This window comes from Pelophylax lessonae (genome assembly GCF_965119305.1).
Source record: "Pelophylax lessonae genome assembly, chromosome: 10".
Lineage (NCBI taxonomy): Eukaryota > Metazoa > Chordata > Amphibia > Anura > Ranidae > Pelophylax > Pelophylax lessonae.
In genome coordinates, this window is record NC_138777.1 from 86898986 (window position 1) to 86925787 (window position 26802).

At 44.3% G+C, this 26802-nt stretch overlaps 1 protein-coding gene and 1 long non-coding RNA gene across 2 annotated transcripts in view; one reads left to right on the top strand and one right to left on the bottom strand.

Annotated features, from left to right (window-relative positions):
- Nucleotides 1-19665, bottom strand: part of POLR2L (RNA polymerase II, I and III subunit L) — a 20669-nt gene extending 1004 nt beyond the window's left edge. The window contains exons 1-2 of the mRNA XM_082269734.1: nt 19553-19665; nt 1006-1112 (exon numbers count right to left, since the gene is read on the bottom strand). Coding sequence (XP_082125860.1) covers nt 1006-1100 — 95 coding nt within the window. The 5' untranslated portion in view covers nt 1101-1112; nt 19553-19665. The remainder of the gene's footprint in view (nt 1-1005; nt 1113-19552) is intronic.
- A 17-nt stretch (nt 19666-19682) lies between these two features.
- Nucleotides 19683-26802, top strand: part of LOC309565002 — a 403393-nt gene continuing 396273 nt past the window's right edge. Inside the window, exon 1 of the long non-coding RNA XR_014225774.1 lies at nt 19683-19807. This is a non-coding gene — a long non-coding RNA (uncharacterized lncRNA). The remainder of the gene's footprint in view (nt 19808-26802) is intronic.

A 26802-nucleotide genomic window follows, 5' to 3' on the forward strand; every position in this document is an offset into this window, starting at 1 on the left:
GGATGATCAAATGAAATGGAATCAGTATACAGAGATTTACTTCTTCTGAGAGATATTAAAGGAACACTCTAAGCACCATGACCACTTCAGAGATTTGAAGAAGTGGTCATGGTGGTATGAGTCAGAAACACTACACATGCTCGCCTCCCCTCCCCCCTCCCCTCCGAGGCCTACTGTTAGTTGGAAGCTGTTGTGGCTATGCCCCAGACCCGACTTCCTTCCTCCCCAGCAAAAAAATAATTGTCAGGGGCAGTGGGCCGCATTGCCTGGGGTTCCGAGCCGCATGTGGCCCCCGGGCCGCAGGCTGGACATGCCTGCTTTATACCATAAATTACACATTTCTTTCAACACTGGAATGATTGTATTCTTTCTGACTTCCATTCTAGTGGCTTCCACTTCTGGGAATGGTAATAGTGTTCTGTGTATCATGCTAATGGTCTGGGTCAAAACAAGGGGGCTTATGAGGGTTTTGGGGGTAGGAACTCATTAAACGCATGATGTCCCGACTCTCTATGAAGGGGAATTCAGTGCAAGTGACGTCCTGAATATCAGACATAGCTACAGTCTAATGGCTGTGTGAGTGCTGCTTTGTTTTTTTGCTATTAAAGCTTTTGCCAAAATTTAGCTCAGAACTGTATATACCAATGTGCACTTTGAGTTCCATTTCATGCTCAGTTGAGCATTAGTGAGTAATAATTGCCTCTTTGCTGGTTGTTTTGCCCTCCAGTATCTAGGAATAGGCAGCGGAGGACTGTTTGGGTGGCCCAGTGCACCAGAGCCCCAAGAACCCTAAGAAAAAAAAATATATATTTTGGTGCACTCTTGCTTTTTTATTAAGCACAGATAAATATTTAGTATAAAATGCACAAATGTAATCCAAAAAAAAAAAAATCAGGGGGGAGGGGGGTGTCTGGTATGCTACCTGGTTCGGACCCCCCTACAGCCCTGATGGTTATCAATTCTTGCCAAGATAGACAAATACTGCAGGGAATAAATCATACATACCCTTCAGTGTATTCTGCCTGCAGTAGTCCAAGATAAGCCTCCCACTTATTTCCAACAATCTTTCCACATGTGAAGCATCTGACTGGGATAATCATTTTGCTGAAGTCCTTAAGGGGGAAACAGAAAAGAAATTGGGTCACAAGCCATGATAAGATGGAGCTAAATAAGAACAACTGCTCCTCCAAGACTTTGCTATGCTCCTGCTCTGGGCAATACAGCCCTCAGGAGATATGTCTGTTTAAATTATAATAGGCCAGTGTATAAATCTGCTTGTGGAACTATCTGTGTGGATTCTGTGCTTTCTAGGAGGTGGTTGTCAGCACTGGCCTGATTAGAAAAAGTGAGTTTTGCTGTGGAAATCGTTCCAATCTGTAGGGAATATTATAGGTTTGGTTGGTTGGTTGCACATTACAAGCAGTGTAATAAAGCTTAGGAAAAAAATATGCAGGCAGCTTCACTATTAAGGTAGAATGTCATTTTCAATAATAAAAAAAAAAAAAAGTTGAAAGTTCCTCCACAAGCTATTCCCATGGATGGGCTGTGGTCTATTTATTGTGTTCTATGAATTTCTGAACTGGAGTTGTGAAATTCTGGCAGAGCAGTTCTGTATAAGCTTCACAGCTACTTTAAAAAATACACTTAAAATAGCAATACCAATAGTAGGCATATTTGACAATCCCATATATATATATATATATATATATATATATATATATATATATATATATATATATATATATATATATATATATATATATATATACACACACACACAAACAAGTGAAAAAAAAAGTACAAGTCAGGTCCTCCAAAACACTGCAGTGACAATTTGCAGAAAGGGAGTGTTCAATCCACTTTGATAATCACCATGTGAGCCTTCATCAACCACAAGCAATGGACTCTTACCAGAATATAATAACTACACTACAATATCAAATCAGCATAAATATGACAATCCCATCAAGGAGAGATCCGGTTCATATTGTTTGGCTGGAGTTCAGCAGTATTCAGCAGCGTTGCTTAATGAAGGAGCACGCATGCTCGGAACGCGAGCACCCTCCCGCTTCCCCGGATCTGACGTAGGAACTGCAGAGTCAGCGCCAGGACACCAGGAAGTGCTGGAAGCCACCGACACAGCCTGGACCAGTGTCTGTCTTTCCCTCTCCTGCCAGTCTCCAGCTTCAGCGGAATGGGCGAACCTCCGTATGCATGCTGGCTTATCACATCCATATGCTAACGAGCAGGGCCCTCTGATTCTTACTGAATTAAAGTGTATTGTATTTGTACTGTATACCCTCAAGTTGTAAAGCGCTGTGTAAACTGTCAGCGCTTAAATACTATATAATAATAAGCGAGTGCATCATTACCTATGTGCAATAAATGACATGTTTTTAATCTGCACTGAGGTGGCGCTGCTCTTTTCTAGCTCTGGTTGAGCCGGCGGCCACCCATCCATCCAAAGACTATACATTAAAGACTGTATACATTCACACATCCTATAGAGTGCTTAACGCTTTTCCAGAAGTTACCCCAGCATATAGGTTTATGTATTTATGCACATCATCCTTTCCCACTGTTAGCTATATTAGCGTGGGTCTATATTTTGTTTTTCTGTGAAATGTGTAACACAGCAGTGCCCACTCAGAGAGCACAGTGATGTGTCACAGAATTCAAGAAAGTAAAATGTGAGGGGAGCTTCACAAAGTAAGTTTATAAACAACAAGATCATTGAGATTAAACATGTATTCCAAGGGGATGGGGGGGGAGGGATACCGGACCTTGGAAGCCCACTCAACCCACAATGGGGTATGGGGGTGTGATGTATGTATATAAAATATATTACCTCAAACCCAACGGCATATAGCCTGTGTGCCAAGCAACTAAGAATTATAAGACAAAAAAGGGTAAAGAGAAGCAGTTGCAAAGTATGGCTACAACGAAGGTGAGGTAAATTAAATCACATAAAGCTTTATTGAATGAAAAAATATGGAATAAAAATTAAAACAACAGCATCAACATTGCACAGAATGTTATAAGAGAATAACCTATCGGCATAAAGATGAAACACTGCAAAAGGTCCTGTCTAGTGAAAAATGGCACCACTACGCTACAGACTCCACCCACCACCCCAATAGCACATTTTGAGAAGTCCAGCAATCACTTGAAAAATCAAAAAATATTCAAAAAATGTTCATGACAAGAATGAAATTAATTGTAGTGCTCTTGGAGTGTGAACATAATATGTATGGAGTGAGCCACCTCCAGTAGAAACATCCAGTTGGGGGTATTTGTACAAATTTTGATATAAGAGTTTTAGTTGGTGGTTATCAAAGGTCTCCGTATATGACCGTTAGGTGCAGGATCCTCACACCCATATGGTATACAAGGGTAATTGATGGCTCTACCACAACTTCCTCTGGTAAATGGACATGTATTGAATGGCTGCACTTTCCAGGTGAATCTTTAAACACAGAACACAGCAGTAGACACCATGTAAAGCGGCACGGACATAAGACTAAAACGGACAGATAGGCAAGCGAAGCAGGCAGACAAACATATGGCTTTAAACATTGATTTGCATACCCGGTCTGATATTCAACCAGTGTATGTGTCTGAGCAGTTGGGGCGCTCTGCAGCTAAATGTCCTCTGGTCTGTGGATATTGCAGTCCGGTGTATAAGGTTATGCTTACTGATAGACACACTTTGTATGTCTCCGACCGTTCAGTCAGCCTTCCATCTCTATAGATTTCACCAGGACAGGCATGTAAGCAAATATGTAGACACAGGAACAGAGCCGTTTACTGACCGTGTGGATGGTCTGAGTCCGTGTGATGTCCGCTTAGTGCCGTCCGTCAGAAGTTAGTCCGATTGTGTGTCCGGCCATGGTGAGTCCGTTGGGGGGGCAAGCCTTAGTGTCCGCCAGAGAGCGTGGGAGCTTATCCGTCTACCAATCAGGGCTTGGGCATCGAGCATCGAGCATTCGAGCTGTGTACGCGGTCAAAGTTTCCAATAGGGTGGAGGGTGGAGTCCGCAGGCGTAGTGGTGTATGACGTCGACGCGTTTCGCGTGACGCAGCACGCTTCTTCAGGACGTAATTAGCGTCCATTACGTCAGTCTTTAAATATTAGGAGCTCAGCGATCATTGGTTAAAGACAGTCAGGCTCCCTGCTGACGTATTATCACCTAAATAGTGACCCCTAGTGGACTCGGGAGAGATCAACACTAAAAAGAAGCACATAGATTGTTACAAGCAGAATATATGACAACGTAATCAATACTATCATATGTGATTGTAAATAAGCAACATTCAAGGTGATTAGGGGTTAATCTGTGGATGAAGGGAGCAGAGGAATCCAGTTATCATTTTTACAAATAGATAAAGAGGAGCATCTTTATGCCGATAGGTTATTCTCTTATAACATTCTGTGCAATGTTGATGCTGTTGTTTTAATTTTTATTCCATATTTTTTCATTCAATAAAGCTTTATGTGATTTAATTTACCTCACCTTCGTTGTAGCCATACTTTGCAACTGCTTCTCTTTACCCTTTTTTGTCTTATAATTCTTAGTTGCTTGGCACACAGGCTATATGCCGTTGGGTTTGAGGTAATATATTTTATATACATACATCACACCCCCATACCCCATTGTGGGTTGAGTGGGCTTCCAAGGTCCGGTATCCCTCCCCCCCATCCCCTTGGAATACATGTTTATATAACTGATTCATATAGGAATCATTTCTTTACTGGACCATAGAGTAATACAGCTTTATTGAAACCATATTTGACTTCACAAACAACAGCATCTTCATTTCTAAAAATATAATTATACATGTATATATAAATACTTATGTATATATGCACAGAAAATTGCCATTATATGTGGCTTTCCATCGATATGGAGATGATTTATCTGTAAGTGGTATATCGGGATATATTTATATGGTTGATTATTTTGCCTCTCTGGGCAACGTTCTTAAAACATCCTGGGTGATAACAGATTTTAAGACTTGATCTTAATCATGGCATTTATATTAGGAGATTCTCTGGATGAGGAGATCAGGGCAGTATTTAATAAAGATACTAGCATAGAGGCAAGTTCAGATGATACATTAAAATCCCTATTTAGGGAACATAAAAAACTCATCTTACGCTCACTAAACAGAAAGTGGGATATATTATCCCTGGAATCGTATATCAGTCAGGGAATCATCCCACGAGGTCTTAGGGAGAGAGTTATCCCTGCTATACATCTGCACACCGATAGATTCTTAGAGAAGTGGAAAATCCAATGTATTTCACACGGCATTGAAGTTATGAAACTCATCGTAGAAGAGGAAAAACTCCAACTTAAAAACCTGGAGGAGGAAATTAGTGAAACAAAAGAAAAACTGGAACACCTTAAATCCCTAGATGAGTTTGATAAGTTCAATGACCAACTTAAAAAAGAGATCGAAAAATCCCAAAAAAATCTTAAAAGTACAAAGCAATCCAAATTCCAAAGAGATTTATCAGACTGGGCAAAGAGGGAAATTTTTGACCTAAGTGGACACAACAGGAGAAGTCGCTCAAGACGTAGAAGGAATACCAATAGAAGTAGGTCCAATAATAGATCAGGAGCCCTGGGAAGTGATGATGAAGAAGATAGATCGGTCCGTTTTTTAGGACAGGGAACCCTGGAAGAAGACGAATCACCCCCTCCATCAAGAGGGATATTGAAAACAAACAACCCTCCCCCCCCAAAAAAAGGCGTAAAAGGAGGAGGAAACGTAGAAGCAGGATCACAACGGGAAACCAGGGCACGGACCAAAAGAAACTAGAGGTAAATAATCATGTGTCTGTTCAGCCCCTAGAAATAGAAGTTCCCACTCATGATGACTGTAAAGTGGTTAATCTATCTAATTTTCCGCTAAATAAAATCACACATCCTGCTCCTACAGAAAGGTTTATCGTTTTCACCAACTGCAAAAATGGACCATTTTGATGTATATAAAGATATATGTCTATTCTTAAGAAAAGTCTATCTTTCCTCATTATTTTCCCAAGATAAAGACACAGTGGCTGATGCCCAGGAGTCGAGTGATCCCAGTGACAAAGAAGCATTGGAGATTCTTGAGTCCCTACTTGATGAGAATATTGATGAACCGCTGGATGAGGAATTGATTTCTGGTGCATATCGGAGGAAATGTAAGCTCCTAATCAGGTCTACTATTATGCCTAAATTCACTACCAACAAATGGCTTAACACCTTTCTTATGCTTGTGGAAGAGGACTTAACCAAGATTGATTGGAGTCTCCCAGTTTCTGATAATCTCACTGCTGATGAGAGACAAGCTCTGGAAGAGCTGAAGAAAGCAGAGGGCATTGTCATAAAAAGGAGTGACAAAGGAGGCAATGTGGTGCTGATGTCTGAGACCAGCTATGAGGCCGAGGTCTCCAGGCTGCTCTCGGACAGCAGTACCTATAGGAAGTTGACTTTCAACCCCTTCCCACAATTGGCGGCTGAAATCCACATCAAATTGTCCCTGGCGTATGAGGCCAACCTAATCACCAAGTCCGAGAAGGAATATCTTGAAATTCCCAATTACAATATACCGACTTTTTATATTCTTCCGAAACTTCATAAAAATCTCTTGAACCCCCCGGGCCGCCCTATTGTTTCGGCAATCGGGGGACCCCTTGAAAAACTCGGTAGATATCTTGATTCATTCATTAAAGACTTGGTGATGGATCTGCCCTCATACGTCAGGGACACTGGTGATGTTCTACAGAAAATTAGTGATATTGAGGTCCCAAATGGAGCTCTACTGGTGGGAATAGATGTTGAATCATTATATACATCTATTCCCAATGAATGGGGAATATTAGCCGTTTATCACTTCCTTGAACAAAAACATTATAAATTTGGGGCCCAAAATGAATTCCTGATTGAAATCTTAGACTTTGCTTTAACTAACAACTTTTTTCAATTCCTCGGAAGTAATTTCCAGCAAATACAAGGGACTGCGATGGGAGCCCCGTGGGCCCCATCATACGCATGCCTCCACCTAGGCCTATGGGAGGAGGAAACCATATACACTTCCTTGATGTACCTCAGCCATGTAAAAACATGGCTGAGGTACATTGATGATGTATTGGTTTTATGGACTGGCTCTAGGGGTGAATTGGATGAGTTCATGATTGAGCTCAACTCTAACCCTAGGAATATAAAACTTACATATATAGCAGATCCCCTTGAAATTTCTTTCCTTGATCTCAAAATCAAGATAAACCAAGGTTGTCTCTCTACTTCCACATTTCGAAAGGAAACTGCTGCAAACACGTTATTACGTGCAGACAGTTACCATCCTGGATCCCTGATTCGCGGAATTCCGGTAGGACAATTCATCAGGGTCAAACGGATTTGCTCTGACCCTGCTGAATACCACCGGGAAGCAGCAAAGCTCTACTCCAGGTTCCGTGAAAGAGGATACTCTCACAGAACCCTTAGACGTGCGAAAAAACTGGCAGGTAAACGTTCACGCCAAGAAATCCTTAACCCCAGTAAGAAACAAAAACCAAAACAGGATAATTGCCCTAGATTGATCACCAAATTTGGTGGGCAATGGAATGAAGTAAAAACCATTCTTGAAAATCATTGGCACATTCTTAGAAGAGCGGGGAAAATAGGAGAGATAGTAGGACCCAGGCCCTTGTTGGTGGCAAAACGAGCAAATAATCTAGGCGACCATTTAGTTCACTCAGAATTCCAAAAAAACACTAAACATTCCTGGCTTACAGATCTTCCTCCTCTTAAGGGAATGTTTCCCTGTGGCCATTGCGGCATTTGTAGGTTTGTGGAGAAAACTAATGTCTTCACAAACTCAGAAGGTACCAGAACCTTCCTCATCCAGCGGTTCATCAATTGTGGAACTAGCAAGGTCCTCTACTCTATTCAATGCCCATGCAATAAATTCTATGTGGGGAAAACAAAGCGTCAGCTCCGCATAAGAATCAACGAACACATCAAAAGCATTAGACTCAATGAAGACACCCCCCTTGCCATTCATTTTAAAGAACTACATAATAGTGACCCTAAAGGCCTAAAAGTAAAAGGTTTTTTCTCTCTTGATCTCTCACCCAGACGAGGTGACTATGACAGGATTCTCCTTCAAAGGGAGAAAGCCTGGATTTTTCGTCTCGGAACTCTTGTACCTAAAGGCCTTAACACCGAGTGTAGTCTGAAAATATTTTTGAATCAGTAACAACAATTCTGGAGTAGTTATACTTGGACATATGGACCAACCCTGTTATGTTCTCTTATTTAATAGATCACCAATATAACATATATTGCTATATACTATATGGGTTGTATATGTCCATATTATATATACTCCATGTATGGTGGTTTGGATATGGTATAAGAGTATCAGGGCTCTGTAAATATCCCTTGATTATTGTTTAGGCAATAAAGGTGATAAGAAATGCCTCCCTAGATCATATTTGAATCCCTGGTTTCTTAAATGCTCTTTATCTATTTGTAAAAATGATAACTGGATTCCTCTGCTCCCTTCATCCACAGATTAACCCCTAATCACCTTGAATGTTGCTTATTTACAATCACATATGATAGTATTGATTACGTTGTCATATATTCTGCTTGTAACAATCTATGTGCTTCTTTTTAGTGTTGATCTCTCCCGAGTCCACTAGGGGTCACTATTTAGGTGATAATACGTCAGCAGGGAGCCTGACTGTCTTTAACCAATGATCGCTGAGCTCCTAATATTTAAAGACTGACGTAATGGACGCTAATTACGTCCTGAAGAAGCGTGCTGCGTCACGCGAAACGCGTCGACGTCATACACCACTACGCCTGCGGACTCCACCCTCCACCCTATTGGAAACTTTGACCGCGTACACAGCTCGAATGCTCGATGCTCGATGCCCAAGCCCTGATTGGTAGACGGATAAGCTCCCACGCTCTCTGGCGGACACTAAGGCTTGCCCCCCCAACGGACTCACCATGGCCGGACACACAATCGGACTAACTTCTGACGGACGGCACTAAGCGGACATCACACGGACTCAGACCATCCACACGGTCAGTAAACGGCTCTGTTCCTGTGTCTACATATTTGCTTACATGCCTGTCCTGGTGAAATCTATAGAGATGGAAGGCTGACTGAACGGTCGGAGACATACAAAGTGTGTCTATCAGTAAGCATAACCTTATACACCGGACTGCAATATCCACAGACCAGAGGACATTTAGCTGCAGAGCGCCCCGACTGCTCAGACACATACACTGGTTGAATATCAGACCGGGTATGCAAATCAATGTTTAAAGCCATATGTTTGTCTGCCTGCTTCGCTTGCCTATCTGTCCGTTTTAGTCTTATGTCCGTGCCGCTTTACATGGTGTCTACTGCTGTGTTCTGTGTTTAAAGATTCACCTGGAAAGTGCAGCCATTCAATACATGTCCATTTACCAGAGGAAGTTGTGGTAGAGCCATCAATTACCCTTGTATACCATATGGGTGTGAGGATCCTGCACCTAACGGTCATATACGGAGACCTTTGATAACCACCAACTAAAACTCTTATATCAAAATTTGTACAAATACCCCCAACTGGATGTTTCTACTGGAGGTGGCTCACTCCATACATATTATGTTCACACTCCAAGAGCACTACAATTAATTTCATTCTTGTCATGAACATTTTTTGAATATTTTTTGATTTTTCAAGTGATTGCTGGACTTCTCAAAATGTGCTATTGGGGTGGTGGGTGGAGTCTGTAGCGTAGTGGTGCCATTTTTCACTAGACAGGACCTTTTGCAGTGTTTCATCTTTATGCCGATAGGTTATTCTCTTATAACATTCTGTGCAATGTTGATGCTGTTGTTTTAATTTTTATTCCATATTTTTTCATTCAATAAAGCTTTATGTGATTTAATTTACCTCACCTTCGTTGTAGCCATACTTTGCAACTGCTTCTCTTTACCCTTTTTTGTCTCATTGAGATTAAAGCCCCTTTCACACTTATGCGACGCAATTTTACCGCGATTTTGAAAGCAATGGCTATGGCTCAAACCGCAATAAAATCGTGGCAAAGTAGTGCTGGAACTACTTTGAAGTCGGTGCGACTTCAAAACGCACTGATATGAATGGGGCTCATTGAAAATAATGGAAAACGACTTGTCATGCGATTTTGCGGTTCAAAATCGCGGGACAAGTCGCACTAGTGTGAAAGGGGCCTAAGGGTCAATTGAATTGAGTGGGCAAAGACATGGCAAATGAGGTTTAACGTGGAGAAATGTAAGGTTTTACACTTGGGGACTAGAAACATAAAAGCACAATACACGTTAGGAGGGGAACCCTTGGGAGAATCAAAAATGGAGAAGGATCTGGGAGTCTTGGTTGATGATAGACTAGGCAACAGCATGCAATGTCAAGCGGCAGCTGCCAAGGCTAGCAGAATATTAGCATGCATAAAGAAAGGGATGTATTCCAGAGATAAGACTATAATCCTTCCACTTTATAAAACTCTGGTCCGACCTCATCTGGAGTATTCGGTCCAGTTCTGGTCACCAGTCCTCAGAAGGGATGTGTTGGAGCTGGAGAGAGTCCAGAGAAGGGCAACTAAACTAATTAGGGGATTGGAGGACCTTGATTATGAGGAGCGTCTGCAATCGCTTGATTTATTCTCCCTGGAGAAGAGACGCCTGAGGGGGGACATGATAGCAATTTTTAAATATCTAAATGGGGATCTAGGCTTAGAAAAAAAGCTGTTCAGTCGAAGGGATTGCATGAGAACTCGGGGGCATACAATGCGATTAGAGGAGAAGCGTTTTAACCTCAGGCAACGTGGGGGGTTCTTTACTGTTAGGGCTACAAGATTGTGGAATTCTCTACCACATGAGGTGGTTTCTGCGGGTAGTATGGTGGCTTTCAAAAGACTCTTAGACGTACATCTCAAGGATCAGAACATTCAGGGGTATGCAAGATGATTACAGCCACACACATCTACACAGGTTGAACTGGATGGACTTTTGTCTTTATTCAACCTCACCAACTATGTAACTATGTAACTATATGACACTGCAAGGCAGAGCGGCAGGAGCGATTTACCGCGATAAAAACGTTGGTCATCGCATATAGTGTGAACTGACCCTAAAACGGAACGAAAGTGCATCTGAGCACCACAAACCAAAAATGCGATAGTATTCATTTTTAATATTCAAAGCAAACTACCCCCATTCATGTCCTCAATGCCTCATTTTGCTGAAAGTCACTTTGAAAACCACCCCCCCCTAGCATTTCTGGCCAGGTCCATCTTGAGCAAGAGTAGCATTTATTTTGTGGAATCCATGTGCTCAGGCATGCAGGCAGGGGGTGTGCTTAGCTGATAAAACTGCTCCTCTCACAAAGACTCCTGGGATGTATGACATTTGCCTAGGCCTGGAAACCAGAAAGTAATTTAAAGTGGAGTTCCACCCTATTTTTATACTTACCTCCATCTTCTCGCTCCGGGTCACCTGAAAAAGAAATGGATAATCGCATATTTTTTTTTTTTTTACTTACCTCGTAGCGAAGAAAAAATACTTACCTTACTTCCTTCTTCCTCGGCCGCGGCCCGTCGTCACTTCCTGGCTCTGCAATGATTCCTGGGAGCTGAACGTCATAGCTCCCAGGAATCATTGCGCCTGCACCGGCCCCGACGTCAGTTCCGGGTCGCGCGCGTCATCCCCTTCTAAACAGCTTCTGGGCATGCCCAGAAGCTGTAGAGGGATGACGCGCGCGACCCGGAACTGACGTCGGGGCCGGCGCAGAGCATCGTGGGACCAAAGAAGGCGGAAGAAGACGCCGAAGGGGATCTCGCTGGCTTCAAGCTGCCCACATCTGAGATGGCAGCGCTGGACAAGACGTTTGCAAGGTAAGTATTTGTCCTAACAGGTAAGTGCAACCCGGGACAGATCAGAGGCTAGCCATTGTGGAATGCACTAGCCCTGACTGTCCCGGGGGTATTAAAAAAAAAAAAAAAATCCAGGGTGGAACTCCGCTTTAAGAGAAAAAAAAAAAAAAACTTTAAAACCGATAAAATGTGATATACTTTCCTATCTATTTTACAAGGCTAACAGCATAAGGATTAAAACTAGTCAATGTTGATTGAGAGAGTAAAATTCTGCTTTAATAGGAGTAGGCTAGAAATAATTAAAATACAACCATGACAAATGTCTCTCAATCTGGCAACCACGGCTAGACTACTCCCTCCCTGTACTGAAATTTCCCTGTGGATTTATGTAGGCGGCCTCCATGATTCCTTCCTACAGCCCCCCCCCCCCCACCGATTCTGGCAGCTTTCCTCATTCCCCCCCCCCCCCCTTTTTGTTGCTTGTTCAACACGTTTTTATTGGATTTTTCAGAAAGTTTGACAGACGCATAAGCAAAAATACATATTAAAGGCTTTCGGTTACATGACAGTTGTTGGCATGAGAAGAAGTACATAGGTTTAAATGATGCTTTGTAGTAAAATGTACTAGCCCTAAAATCACAAAAGGTAATAGGAATTAAAATGTGAATGTCATGTGATTCTGTGGAGGCTTTGCATGTTATATGAAACTAAAGAGAACCAGCAGAAAGGAGTGAGTGAGGAAGAGAAGAGGATACGAAGTAGTGAGAGCGGAGACCGGGAGGGCCCAGTCACATTATGTTATGGTGGGTGTTGCTAAAATTGGTAGAAACCCATGGCTCCTAAATTTGGCAGAATTTTGAAATATTGCCCAGAAGCCTAGCGAAAAGTTTCTCATTAATTAGAGCCTGATGTACATGAGATTTGACCTCATTGATGGACAAGTGTTAGGGAGCCATTATTTTCCAGCACTCCCCTAACCCTCTTGGGTATGGAGTTCACCAAAGCTTCACAGGTTGCCACTGAATTCCTCTTCCACTCCTCCATGATGACATCACGGAGCTGGTGGATGTTAGAGACCTTGGGCTCCTCCACCTTTCCGTTTGAGGATGCCCCACAGATGCTCAATAGGGTTTAGGTCTGGAGTCATGCTTGGCCAGTCCATCACCTTTACCCTCGGCTTCTTTAGCAAGGCAGTGGTCGTCTTGGAGGTGTGTTTGGGGTCGTTATGTTGGAATATTGCCCTGCGGCCCAGTGTCCAAAAAGGAGGGGGGCTATCATGCTCTGCTTCAGTATGTCACAGTACATTTTGGCATTCATGGTTCCCTCAATGAACTGTAGCTCCCCAGTGTCGGCAGCACTCATTCAGCCCCAGACAATGACACTCCCACCACCATGCTTGACTGTAGGCAAGACACACTTGTCTTTGTACTCCTCACCTGGTTTCCGCCACACACGCTTGACACCATCTGAACCAAATAAGTTTATCTTGGTCTTATCAGCCCACAGGACATGGTTCCAGTAATCTATGTCCTGTGGTCTGCGTCTTCAGCAAACTGTTTGCGGGCTTTCTTGTGCATCATCTTTAGAAAAGGCTTCCTTCTGGGACAACAGCCATGCAGAACAATTAGATGCAGTGTATTGTCTGAGCAGTGACAGGCTGTACCCCCACCCCTTTAACCTTTGTACCAATGCTGGCAGCACTCATACGTCTATTTCCCAAAGACAACCTCTGGATATGAAGCTGAGCACGTGCACTCAACTTCTTTGGTTGACCATGGCGAGGCCTGTTCTGAGTGGAACCTTTCCTGGTAAACCGCTGTATGGTCTTGGCCACCCTGCTGCAGCTCAGTTTCAGGGTCTTGGCAAACTTCTTATAGCCTAGGCCATCATTATGTAGAGAAACAATTTTTTTTTCAGATCCTCAGGGAGTTTTTTGCCATGAGGTACTTCCAGTGACCAGTATGAGAGAGCAATAACACCAAATTTAACACACCTGCTCCCCATTCACACCCGAGACCTTCTAACACTAACTAGTCACATGACACCGGGTAAGGAAAATGGCTAGTTTGGCCCAATTTGGACATTTCCACTTAGGGGGTGTACTCACTTTTGTTGCCAGTGCTTTAGACATTAATGGCTATGTGTTGAGTTATTTTGAGGGGACAGCAAATTGACACTGTATATATAATGTTTTGGGGGGGTTCTAGAAAAAAAAAATACTGATTTTAACTTGTAAGCAACAAGTGTCAGAAAAAGGCAGTCTTTAAAAGGTTAAACTGCCCTCACTTACAGACGGAAGTTCATTCATTTCATCTAAAACAGGGATATGCAAACCGTGGCCCTCCAGCTGTTGCAAAACTACAAATCCCATCATGCTTCTGGGTGTTATGCTTGTGGCTGTCAAGAGTCTTGCTATACCTCATGAGAGACGTGTAGTTCTCCAACAGCTGGAGGGCCACAGTTTGCATATCCCTGATCTAAAAGAACGAAAAGATACATTGTAAAAACTGGATGTTTGACTGACTTCTTTTCTCTGAAGTTCATTGACAGATGCAACTTCATATTCTTCTTACATGAAAGGTGTTCTGTTCAGGTGTCAGAACTAAGGGTGGGTTAGATGGTCAGTACAAAAATATAGGGATTCAAAAGTAAAAAGTAAACATAGCAATTTATTGTGAAATAGTATTATCTTGAGTACATTTCAGTACAGATATAGGCTCAGCCTTTTATATATGACCAGTATAAACACAAAAAACATACGACGTCCAGACGAAGCTACGCCAATCGGAGAAGCGAAACGCGTTGACGTCATCACTCCCGACCAGTGCAACAAACGAGTGTCACAGACGTGGACAACAGGGGAGCTACTCGGAGCCGGAGGATCGGAAGCAACGCACGGACCAGGCACTTCAGCGGCATCTCAGCGGAGGACAGAAGACAGAGCAGTGCGGCAAGGAGTCGGAGGTCAGGTAAGTGAAAACACAAAACCGTCCAGGAAGAGGGGTGAAGAATCAGCCGTTCGGCTGACAGAGTGTCTCTGATGAGGCGGGGACAAATACTGAGGCATCCCGCAATACAGCCACACAGACACACACTCTGCATAGTCCCCGAGAAACGGCGGGACATTCAAACCACCTGACACCCCTCCACCAATGCCGCAAACATAAAAAGGAGATACACTCAGCAAAACCTCCTAAAACAATAAGCTCAATAAGGACATACCCTACATAAATACGAGCTATCCCCAAATCAATGACCCGCTGAAACCTGACGTTCCATTTACACCTTGAGAGGGAAGCAGTTAGAAATCTAGGCAATTGCCAATCCAACCACGAGTCATAGAATAGACTCGGAGTAAAGGAGAAAAAAATACTGCCAAAACCCCGGATTGTGTAAATACCCTAAGTGGAGAAGGAACTACTCCAGCTACCCAACACCCCGGACCCCCACCCACCCTGCTTTTTCAAGCAAAAAACTATTGATTAATAACTTCCCCCACAAGTCCACAGACACGCATCATAGGAGAATATAAAAACGGTGTACACCGCCAGAATGATTTAATTTTGATTATAAATACCCTAATGATGTCATATTATGCACCGGCCGGTACCCTGTTAAATGTTTAATGTTTCACGTTGTATGTCTTGTTTTTTATGTATGTTTTTTGTGTTTATACTGGTCATATATAAAAGGCTGAGCCTATATCTGTACTGAAATGTACTCAAGATAATACTATTTCACAATAAATTGCTATGTTTACTTTTTACTTTTGAATCCCTATATTTTTGTACTGACCATCTAACCCACCCTTAGTTCTGACACCTGAACAGAACACCTTTCATGTATGCTTGCTCTGGTTAGGTCAGACAAGTATTATTTAAATACAGGGACCTATAACAGCAATTTATAACCATATGCTCCTTACCCTCACCTTATATTCATATTCTTCTTAACCATTGGGTTATGCTGCCCCCTACAGGAGTAGGACACTAGGCAGGAAAAAAAGATGCCTATGGGGCAGTCCCTGAAGGCATACACCCACTCACTCTGCTATAGGAATCAGTTGTGTTGCAAGCAGTGTCAGAAGTAAAAAAAAAAACCCATTCCACAAAGAAATAGAGGGGCGGGTGCTGTGTCTGTCAGTGAACCTCAGGAGAAAAGGATTATACAGCAAGTAAAAAATCCAGTTTTCTCTATCGTTCATTGACAGACACAGCTCCATATTCTTCTTAACCATTGGGATGTCCCAAAGCATTATTTGTACGAGGGGTGGGAAAACAACGCAGAGAAAGAACGTAATACCCCCAAAGGCTAAACTTAGCCAACCAGGTAACATGGAGCTCAACCAGGAACAACTGGAGCTCATCTAGAAACAACATACACCCTCAAAGAGAAAAAAATTGCTCTTTTAACCACTTGCCGACCGCCGCACGACTATCTACGGCGGCGGTCAGCCCCTCACAGGCAAAGTGACGTAGGTCTACGTCGCTCGCCTGTGAGGGTTTAGGGAGCGAGCGCGCGCCGCCGGAGGCGCGCTCCCGCGTGGTCACGGACCCCCCCGCGCGTGTGACCGGCGGACCCGATCGCCGCCGGCCACTCTGCGATCGGCGGGGGAGAGGGAGAAAGTCAGGCAGCTTGTGTAAACAAGCTGCCTGTCATTCTCCTCGCTGTATGAGAGCTGATCACATGGATCTACTATGTAGATCCATTGATCACTCTGCATACAGTTGAAGCCACAGCCAATCACAGTTAGAATCACGCCCCTAGGGACACACACAGCCCCTCCCTCTCAAATAAAGTTAACCCCTTCACTACCAGTGTATTTTTACAGTAACAGTGCATATATATAGCACTGATTACTGTAGAAATGTCACTGGTAACCCCAAAAGTGTCAAAAATGTCAGTCAAGGGTCCGATCTTTCCGCCGCAATGTCGCAGTACCGCAAAAAAAAAAAAATCGCAGATCGCCGCCATTACGCGTTAAAAAAAAAAAAACAACAAAAATGACAAAAATCTTTCCCTTTGTTAGTAAACGCAATAACTTTTGCGCAAACCAATCAAAATACGCTTTTTGCGATTTTTTTTACCAAACATAGGTAGCATAAAACAAATTGGCCGAAAATATTAAAAAATTTTGATTTTTACATTTTTTTGGGGGAATTTCATATAAAAAAAAAGGGAAAAATATTGCTATTTTTGCAAAATTTACGCTCTTTTTTTGTTTATAGCGCGTGATCAAAAAATCGCACAGGTGATCAAATACCGCCAAAAGAAAGCTCTGTTTGTGGGAAAAAAAGGACGCCAAATTCGTTTAGGTACAGCGTCGCACGACCGCGCAATTGTCCGTTAAAGTCACGCAGTGCCGAATCGCAAAATACCCTCTGGTCGTTTAGCAGCCAAATCCTCCGGGGCTTAAGTGGTTAAACAGCCTGCAAAACCTTGCGGCCAAAAGAAGCATCCGAGGATGCCAACACATCTACTTTGTAGAATAGAGAGAACGTGTGCACAGACGACCAGACTGAATGTTGTCATCCCAGGGGACCCCGAGGACCAAAGACTGAACAACGTCATCCCAGGGGACACCGAGGACCAAAGACTGAACAACGTCATCCCAGGGGACACCGAGGACCAAAGACTGAACAACGTCATCCCAGGGGACACCGAGGACCAAAGACTGAACAATGTCATCCCAGGGGACCAAAGACTGAACAATATAAAATCGCAAAAGTGAGTCGGCACTGGTGTGAAAAAATCTCAGAAAGGGCTCAAAAGTGAGTTCCCTATTCGCATACGTGTAGTACAATCTTCTTCTGATAAAATATGGTGGGAATTATTTACACAATTCTGTAAAAATTGTGAGAATATATAAAAACTGCTAAAATGACCAAGTAAATCCGACTGTGAAAAAGTCTAGTAAATTCCGAATCATAAAGGTTTAGTATCCGGATCCTAAACAAATGGTGTATTTATCTTCAATATAAATATACAGATAAAATTCTGAATCCTAAAATATGTGTCAACTTTTACTATCCGGATACTAAGCCTTTATGATTCGGAATTTACTAGACTTTTTCACAGTCGGATTTACTTGGTCATTTTAGCAGTTTTTATATATTCTCACAATTTTTACAGAATTGTGTAAATGATAATTCCCACCATATTTTATCAGAAGAAGATTGTACTACACGTATGCGAATAGGGAACTCACTTTTGAGCCCCTTCTGAGATTGTTTCACACCAGTGCCGACTCACTTTTGCAATTTGATATTGATTGGTATTTAGTGAATTTACCAGGGCTGGCTGCAGGTGGGAAAGGATTTTATCCTAATCTCATTATCATCATCAGCTGCAAAACATTCTAGGAATTCCTCCTATTTGAATACCCAAGTGACAGCGCACATATGACATATCACCCCCCAATCTTTACAAAGACTGAACAATGTCATCCCATTGGACCCCGAGGACCAAAGACTGAACAATGTCATCCCATTGGACCCCGAGGACCAAAGACTGAACAATGTCATCCCATTGGAACCCGAGGACCAAAGACTGAACAATGTCATCCCATTGGACCCCGAGGGCCAAAGACTGAACAATGTCATCCCATTGGACCCCGAGGGCCAAAGACTGAACAATGTCATCCCATTGGACCCCGAGGGCCAAAGACTGAACAATGTCATCCCATTGGACCCCGAGGGCCAAAGACTGAACAATGTCATCCCATTGGACCCCGAGGGCCAAAGACTGAACAATGTCATCCCATTGGACCCCGAGGGCCAAAGACTGAACAATGTCATCCCATTGGACCCCGAGGGCCAAAGACTGAACAATGTCATCCCATTAGACCCCGAGGGCCAAAGACTGAACAATGTCATCCCATTGGAGCCCGAGGGCCAAAGACTGAACAATGTCATCCCATTGGAGCCCGAGGGCCAAAGACTGAACAATGTCATCCCATTGGACCCCGAGGGCCAAAGACTGAACAATGTCATCCCATTGGACCCCGAGGGCCAAAGACTGAACAATGTCATCCCATTGGACCCCGAGGGCCAAAGACTGAACAATGTCATCCCAGGGGACCCCGAGGGCCAAAGACTGAACAATGTCATACCAGGGGACCCCGAGGGCCAAAGACTGAACAATGTCATCCCAGGGGACCCCGAGGGCCAAAGACTGAACAATGTCATCCCAGGGGACCCCGAGGGCCAAAGACTGAACAATGTCATCCCATTGGACCCAGAGGACTAAAGACTGAACAATGTCATCCCAGGGGACCCCGAGGGCCAAAGACTGAACAATGTCATCCCAGGGGACCCCGAGGGCCAAAGACTGAACAATGTCATCCCAGGGGAGCCCAAGGACCAAAGACTGAGGGAAATTAAGAAGTGACACTCTAACCCTCTCCAATTTTTTTTTTTTTTTAAGTTTTGAGCACACACACCCTTCATGTTCACAGTGTACAGAGGAGCATGGTGCTGACAGCCTACAGAGGAGCCTGGTGCTGGCAATGTATAGCACGCTGTACGTCTTATCAGCTCCCTACGACTCCCCGCCGCTCCTCTCCGGCTCTTAGTCTGCACTGCGCGCGCGCACACACACACAGCCGCCACAGGTCACTACTAATAAATCCTTCTCGCACCCGGTCCTCACCTCTCTCCGGTGACTCCGGTGTTCCAGCTCACGTTATTCGGAAGCGGCTTTTCCTCACCACGTGATCTCTTTTCTCTCCGCCCCTCCTAGAAGCCGGTGTCCGCGCGGTCCTCCTTCTCTCAGGTACTGCGGGTGTCGGCGCATAGTCTAGCGCCCTCTGTCTGCCGGGAGGGGAAGAGAGCCGAGACAGCGAGGGCAGCTGTGAGGGATGAACAGAGAAGCGCAGGGAGTGAGGAGACGGACAGCTGTTGCCAGGTACTCTTCTCCGTCCACACCAACCTCTCCTCCGCTGTCCTGTCATCTCTATGTCCTCTCTGTATCATGTCTGTGTTGTCTCTGTGTCCTGTCTGTGCTGTGTCTCATATGTCTGTCCTATCCTACACCAATCAACAAGTTCACACAGAGAGAGCGAGACAGAGCTCTCCTCACATCACCGTACCCAACATAGCGCACTCTACACCGACTATATACTCATCTACTATATACTCATATACATACTATATACTCATCTACTATATACTCTATACATACTATATACTCATATACAATATACTCTATACACACTATATACTCATCTACTATATACTCTATACACACTATATACTCATCTACCAGGGGCGTAACTACAGGGGTTGCAGGGGTTGCAATCGCTACCGGGCCCCATGCTCCAGGGGGCCCGGTAGCAAACCAGTGGGTGAACTTCTAGGATCTCAAAGGTCACACTTGCGACCGGACCCTGGCATTTCACCACTGTGGGGAGGCCCCAAGATTGCAGGAAGGGGGCCCACTGCAGAACTTGTGAAAGGATCCTGATGCGGGACCATAATAAAAGGCCATGCAATGAGAGTAAAGAGCCCCAGGATTAGTGGGAAGAGCCCCGGGCTTGAAGGGAAGGGCCCCGGCCAGGGGTCTGGGGGGCCCTTCATGGTTTCTTGCATCGGGGCCCTGAAGGTTCTAGTTACGCCTCTGTCATCTACTATATACTCTATACACACTATATACTCATATACAATATACTCTATACACACTATATACTCATATACAATATACTCTATACACACTATATACTCATCTACTATATACTCTATACACACTATATACTCATCTACTATATACTCTATACACACTATATACTCATCTACTATATACTCTATACACACTATATACTCATCTACTATATACTCTATACATACTATATACTCATCTACTATATACTCTATACACACTATATACTCATCTACTATATACTCTATACATACTATATACTCATCTACTATATACTCTATACACACTATATACTCATCTACTATATACTCTATACACACTATATACTCATCTACTATATACTCTATACACACTATATACTCATCTACTATATACTCTATACACACTATATACTCATCTACTATATACTCTATACACACTATATACTCATCTACTATATACTCTATACACACTATATACTCATATACAATATACTCTATACATACTATATACTCATCTACTATATACTCTATACATACTATATACTCATCTACTATATACTCTATACACACTATATACTCATCTACTATATACTCTATACACACTATATACTCATCTACTATATACTCTATACATACTATATACTCATCTTCTATATACTCTATACATACTATATACTCATCTACAATATACTCTACACATACTATATACTCATCTACTATATACTCATCTTCTATATACTCTATACATACTATATACTCATCTTCTATATACTCTATACATACTATATACTCATCTTCTATATACTCTATACATACTATATACTCATCTTCTATATACTCTATACATACTGTATACTCATCTACTATATACTCTATACATACTATATACTCATCTACTCTATACATACTATATACTCATCTTCTATATACTCTATACATACTATATACTCATCTACTATATACTCATATACAATATACTCTATACATACTATATACTCATCTTCTATATACTCTATACATACTATATACTCATCTAATATATACTCATATACAATATACTCTATACATACTATATACTCATCTACTATATACTCTATACATACTATATACTCATCTACTATATATATATATACTCATCTACTCTATATATACTCATCTACTTTATACTCGTCTAAAAAAAATATATGTATATATAAACTATATGCTCATTTACTATATATATATATATATATCCTATATACTCATCTACTATCTACAGTATCTCACAAAAATGAGTACACCCCTCACATTTTTGTAAATATTTTATTATATCTTTTCATGTGACAACACTGAAGAAATGACACTTTGTTACAATGTAAAGTAGTGAGTGTACAGCTTGTATAACAGTGTTTGTTTTTCCCTCAAAATAACTCAACACACAGCTATTAATGTCTAAACTGCTGGCAACAAAAGTGAGTACACCCCTAAGTGAAGGTGTCAAAATTGGGCCCAATTAGCCATTTTCCCTACTCTGTGTCATGTGACTCGTTAGTGTTACAAGGTCTCAGGTGTGAAAGGGGAGCAGGTGTGTTAAATTTGGTGTTATCACTCTCACTCTCTCATACTGGTCAATGGAAGTTCAACATGGCACTTCATGGTAAAGAACTCTCTGAGGATCTGTAAAAAAACTTTTTTTTGCTCTACATAAAGACGGCCTAGGCGAGTCAAACTCAAATTCATTGGGGGTCACATCAGTAATATAGTTGCCCTCAAAGGGCCAGTTGTACTGAGTGCAGGGTTCATGAGTGCGCTGGGTACAGAGTGCAGAGTTCAGGATTGCGGGGTTGCATACGGGGTGTGGAGTTCAGGAGTGCGGGGTTGCGTATGGCGTGTGGAGTTCAGGAGTGCGGGGTTGCGTATGGCGTGTGGAGTTCAGGAGTGCGGGGTTGCGTATGGCGTGTGGAGTTCAGGAGTGCGGGGTGGCGTACGGAGTGTGGAGTTGCGTGCAGAGTGCGGGGTTGTGTGCGGAGTTGCGTGCAGAGTTTTTCCGTGCGTTGGGTATGGAGTGCGGGGCTCAGGAGTGCGCTCTGCTCCCATCCTCCCACCTGCCTCCACAGCCCTCACCACCCCACCCTGGCCCCCCCCCCAAAAAACTCACATCTGTACTTTCTCTTACCTTCCTTTCTGTCCCAGCTCTGGTACAACCACTGCCTGTGTATTAGGCAAAAAGCCCGATCTCAGGGTGCAGCTCGCTGACAGGAAAAAAAAAACACTGACACTAATAGCTGGCACCGCTAGAGGGACTGAGGAGAGAGAGCAGGAGACTGGCCAGCCGGGCATGCACTCAGCTAAATCAGCCGGTGCCGCTAGAAGGACAGAGAGAGCGTGAGATGTCTCCTTGGAGACCAGACAGCCGGCTGCGTATGCGCACAAACACAGGTGGCGCCGGAGAATGTATTTGTGTGTGAGAAAGTAATAAAGAGGTGGCAGGCAGCGGCCACTACGCGGGCCGCGTGAAAAGGCCTGTCGGGCCGTAATTCGGCCCGCGGGCCTTGTGTTTGCCACCCGTGGCCTAGGCTATAAGAAAATTGGCAAGACCCTGAAACTGAGCTGCAGCATGGGGGCAAAGACCATACAGCGGTTTAACAGGACATATTCCACTCAGAACAGGCTTTGCTATGGTCGACCAAAGGAGTTAAAGAGGAAGTAAACGCACAAAAACGAGAAAAAAAAACCTGTAAAGACAAAGGCATAATAAGCTAGTATGCATCGCATATTAGCTTATTATGAAATACTTACCTAAAAACGAAGCCCCCGCAATGTCGCCCGCTCAGCAACAGGGCGGCTGACATGTCAGGCCGCCCTGCTTCCTTGTTCGCGTCATCCGGCCAACTGATTGGCCGGAGGCGCGATAACATCACAACCGCGCATGCGCGCGGGAGCCGCCGTTCACGGCATAGGGCTCTGAAGGAACGGCGCGGGTGGCCATTCCTTCAGAGCGCATGCGCCGATGACGTCATCGGCTGCATGTACTGTAAATAAATATCTCCTAAACGGTGCAAGTTTAGGAGATATTTATAGCACCTATAGGTAAGCCTTAATATAGGCTTACCTATAGGTAAATGTCAAAAACGTGGGTTTACAACCTCTTTAAGTGCACGTGCTCAGCGTCATATCCAGAGGTTGTCTTTGGAAAATAGACGTATGAGTGCTGTCAGCATTGCTGGAGAGGCTGAAGGGGTGGGGGGTCAGCCTGTTAGTGCTCAGACCATACGCCACACACTGCATCAAAATTGGTCTGCATGGCTGTCATCCCAGAAGGAAGCCTCTTCTAAAGATGATGCCCAAGAAAGTCCACAAACAGTTTGCAGAAGACAAGCAGACTAAGGAAATGGATTACTGGAACCATGTCCTGTGTTCTGATGAGACCAAGATACACTTATTTGGTTCAGATGGTGTCAAGTGTGTGTGGTGGCAACCAGGTGAGGAGTACAAAGACAAGTGTGTCTTGCCTACAGTCAAACATGGTGGTGGGAGTGTCATGGTCTGGGGCTGCATGAGTGCTGTTGGCACTGGGGAACTACAATTCATTGAGGGAACCATGAATGCCAACATGTACTGTGACATACTGAAGCAGAGCATGATCCCCTCCCTTCAGAGACTGGGCCGCAGGGCAGTATTCCAACATGATAACAACCCCAACCACACCTCTAAGACGACCACTGCCTTGCTGTGGGGCATAGGCGTGCGCACGGGGTGTGCCGGGTGTGCCTGGGCACACCCTAATCACCCTGTGTCTGTTAGTGTAGGGCCGGCTGCCTCCCGAGACCTCCATCTTTGGCACTGAGGGTAGTGAGATACTCGGTGGAGAGGCGGCTGTGCTGTTGGCTCCAGCAGACAGTGAGGCTTGCCATGTGTGTGACACTGTCAGGTAATGTTACTGCTTGCAGGGAGAAAGACAAGCTGTCAAAACTCAGCTGTGATGTCGGGGATGGGCGGGACCGAACAGCTGTCAAACACCAGCCAATGGGATGGGGTCTGGGCGGCTGCTTCATTTATGTGGCTCCGCCCCTTTCTTAAGCAGCCCAATCATTGGCTGGTGTTTGACAGCTGCTTGATCCCGCCCACCCCCGACATCACCGCTAAGTTTTGACAGCTGGGCTTTCTCCCTGCAAGCAGCTACATGACAGTGACAGTGTCACACACACAGTGGGGTACCAATAGGGGGGCGCACTGGGGGGTATTGGCCAGCGTCCTCTGAGAGATCCTGTATGGCAGTGTGAAGGCAGCTGCAGTGGCAGCTCCTTCAATCCGTGCTGCAAGCGGGGGGCGGAGACGCGGCGGGATGAAGGGGTGGAGCTGCGGCGGGAAGAAGGGGCGGAGCCTCGGCGGGAAGAAGGTGAGTGCCCATTGCCGAAGTGTGTGTGCTCTGTGTTGAATAGGAGGAGGATGGGGAACCTGCATATAGAGGAATTCATCCTTCCCTATCCTTCCTGCAGCTGCTGAATAACTGATTGTCCTCCTCTCCCTCCTGCAGGAAGAATGGTGAAAGATCAATTCCTCTATATGCAGCTGCCCCATCCCCCTCCTATACAACTTCCTTTGCTGGCCCCCCAGTGCTCTCTTAACCCCCCCTCCAGTGATCTTATCCCCCCCTCAGTGCTCTTAACCCCCCCCCCAGTGCACTAGACCCCCTGTTCTTTAGCCCCCCCCCATGCTCTTCAGCTCCCCACAGTGCTTTTTATCTCCCTCCCCCCTATGCTCCCTGTCCCCCCCCAGTGCTCTCCACCCCCCTGGTTTTCCCTGCCCGCCCCCCAAATGCTCCCTGTCCCCCCCCAGTGCTCTCCACCCCCCTGGTTTTCCCTGCTCGCCCCCCCAGTGCTCTCCACCCCCTGCACCTTCCAACCCCCCTACAATGCTTTGCAAACCCCCTCTTAATTCTCTCCTGTCCCCCCCCCCCCCCACCGTGCCCTTCACCTCCTCCAGTGCTCTCTGCTTCCCCTGTGCTCTCCGGCCCCCCTAGTGCTCTTCTATCTTCTATCATGTCCTCAGTCTCTGAGCATCTTCTGTATCATGTCTGCAGTCTCTGACCATCTCCTGTATCATGTCTGCAGTCTCTGACCATCTATTGTATCACGTCTGCAGTCTCTGACCATCTATTGTATCATGTCTGCAGTCTCTGACCATCTACTGTATCATGTCTGCAGTCTCTGACCATCTCCTGTATCATGTCTGCAGTCTCTGACCATCTATTGTATCACGTCTGCAGTCTCTGACCATTTATTGTATCATGTCTGCAGTCTCTGACCATCTCCTGTATCATGTCTGCAGTCTCTGACCATCTATTGTATCACGTCTGCAGTCTCTGACCATCTATTGTATCACGTCTGCAGTCTCTGACCATCTATTGTATCATGTCTGCAGTCTCTGACCATTTATTGTATCATGTCTGCAGTCTCTGACCATCTACTGTATCATGTCTGCAGTCTCTGACCATTTATTGTATCATGTCTGCAGTCTCTGACAATCTCCTGTATCATGTCTGCAGTCTCTGACCATTTATTGTATCATGTCTGCAGTCTCTGACCATCTACTGTATCATGTCTGCAGTCTCTGACCATCTCCTGTATCATGTCTGCAGTCTCTGACCATCTATTGTATCATGTCTGCAGTCTCTGACCATTTATTGTATCATGTCTGCAGTCTCTGACCATTTATTGTATCATGTCTGCAGTCTCTGACCATCTCCTGTATCATGTCTGCAGTCTCTGACCATCTATTGTATCACGTCTGCAGTCTCTGACCATTTATTGTATCATGTCTGCAGTCTCTGACCATCTACTGTATCATGTCTGCAGTCTCTGACCATCTATTGTATCATGTCTGCAGTCTCTGATCATCTCCTGTATCATGTCTGCAGTCTCTGACCGTCTTATGCCAAGGTTCGCCATCACTGCTCTATATATATATATATACACACGCATGTGTGTTTGAACTTTGGGGTGCACACCCTAATGCAATAGGCTGCGCACGCCTATGCTGTGGGGCATCCTCAAATGGAAGGAGGAGCACAAGGTCTCTAATATTCACCAGCCCCCGTGATGTCGTCATGAAGGAGTGGAAGAGGACTCCAGTGGCAACCTGTGAAGCTCTGGTGAACTCCATGCCCAAGAGGGTTAAGGCAGTCCTGGAAAATAATGGTGGCCACACAAAATATTGACACTTTGGGGCCAATTTGGACATTTTCACTTAGGGGTGTACTCACTTTTGTTGCCAGCGGTTTAG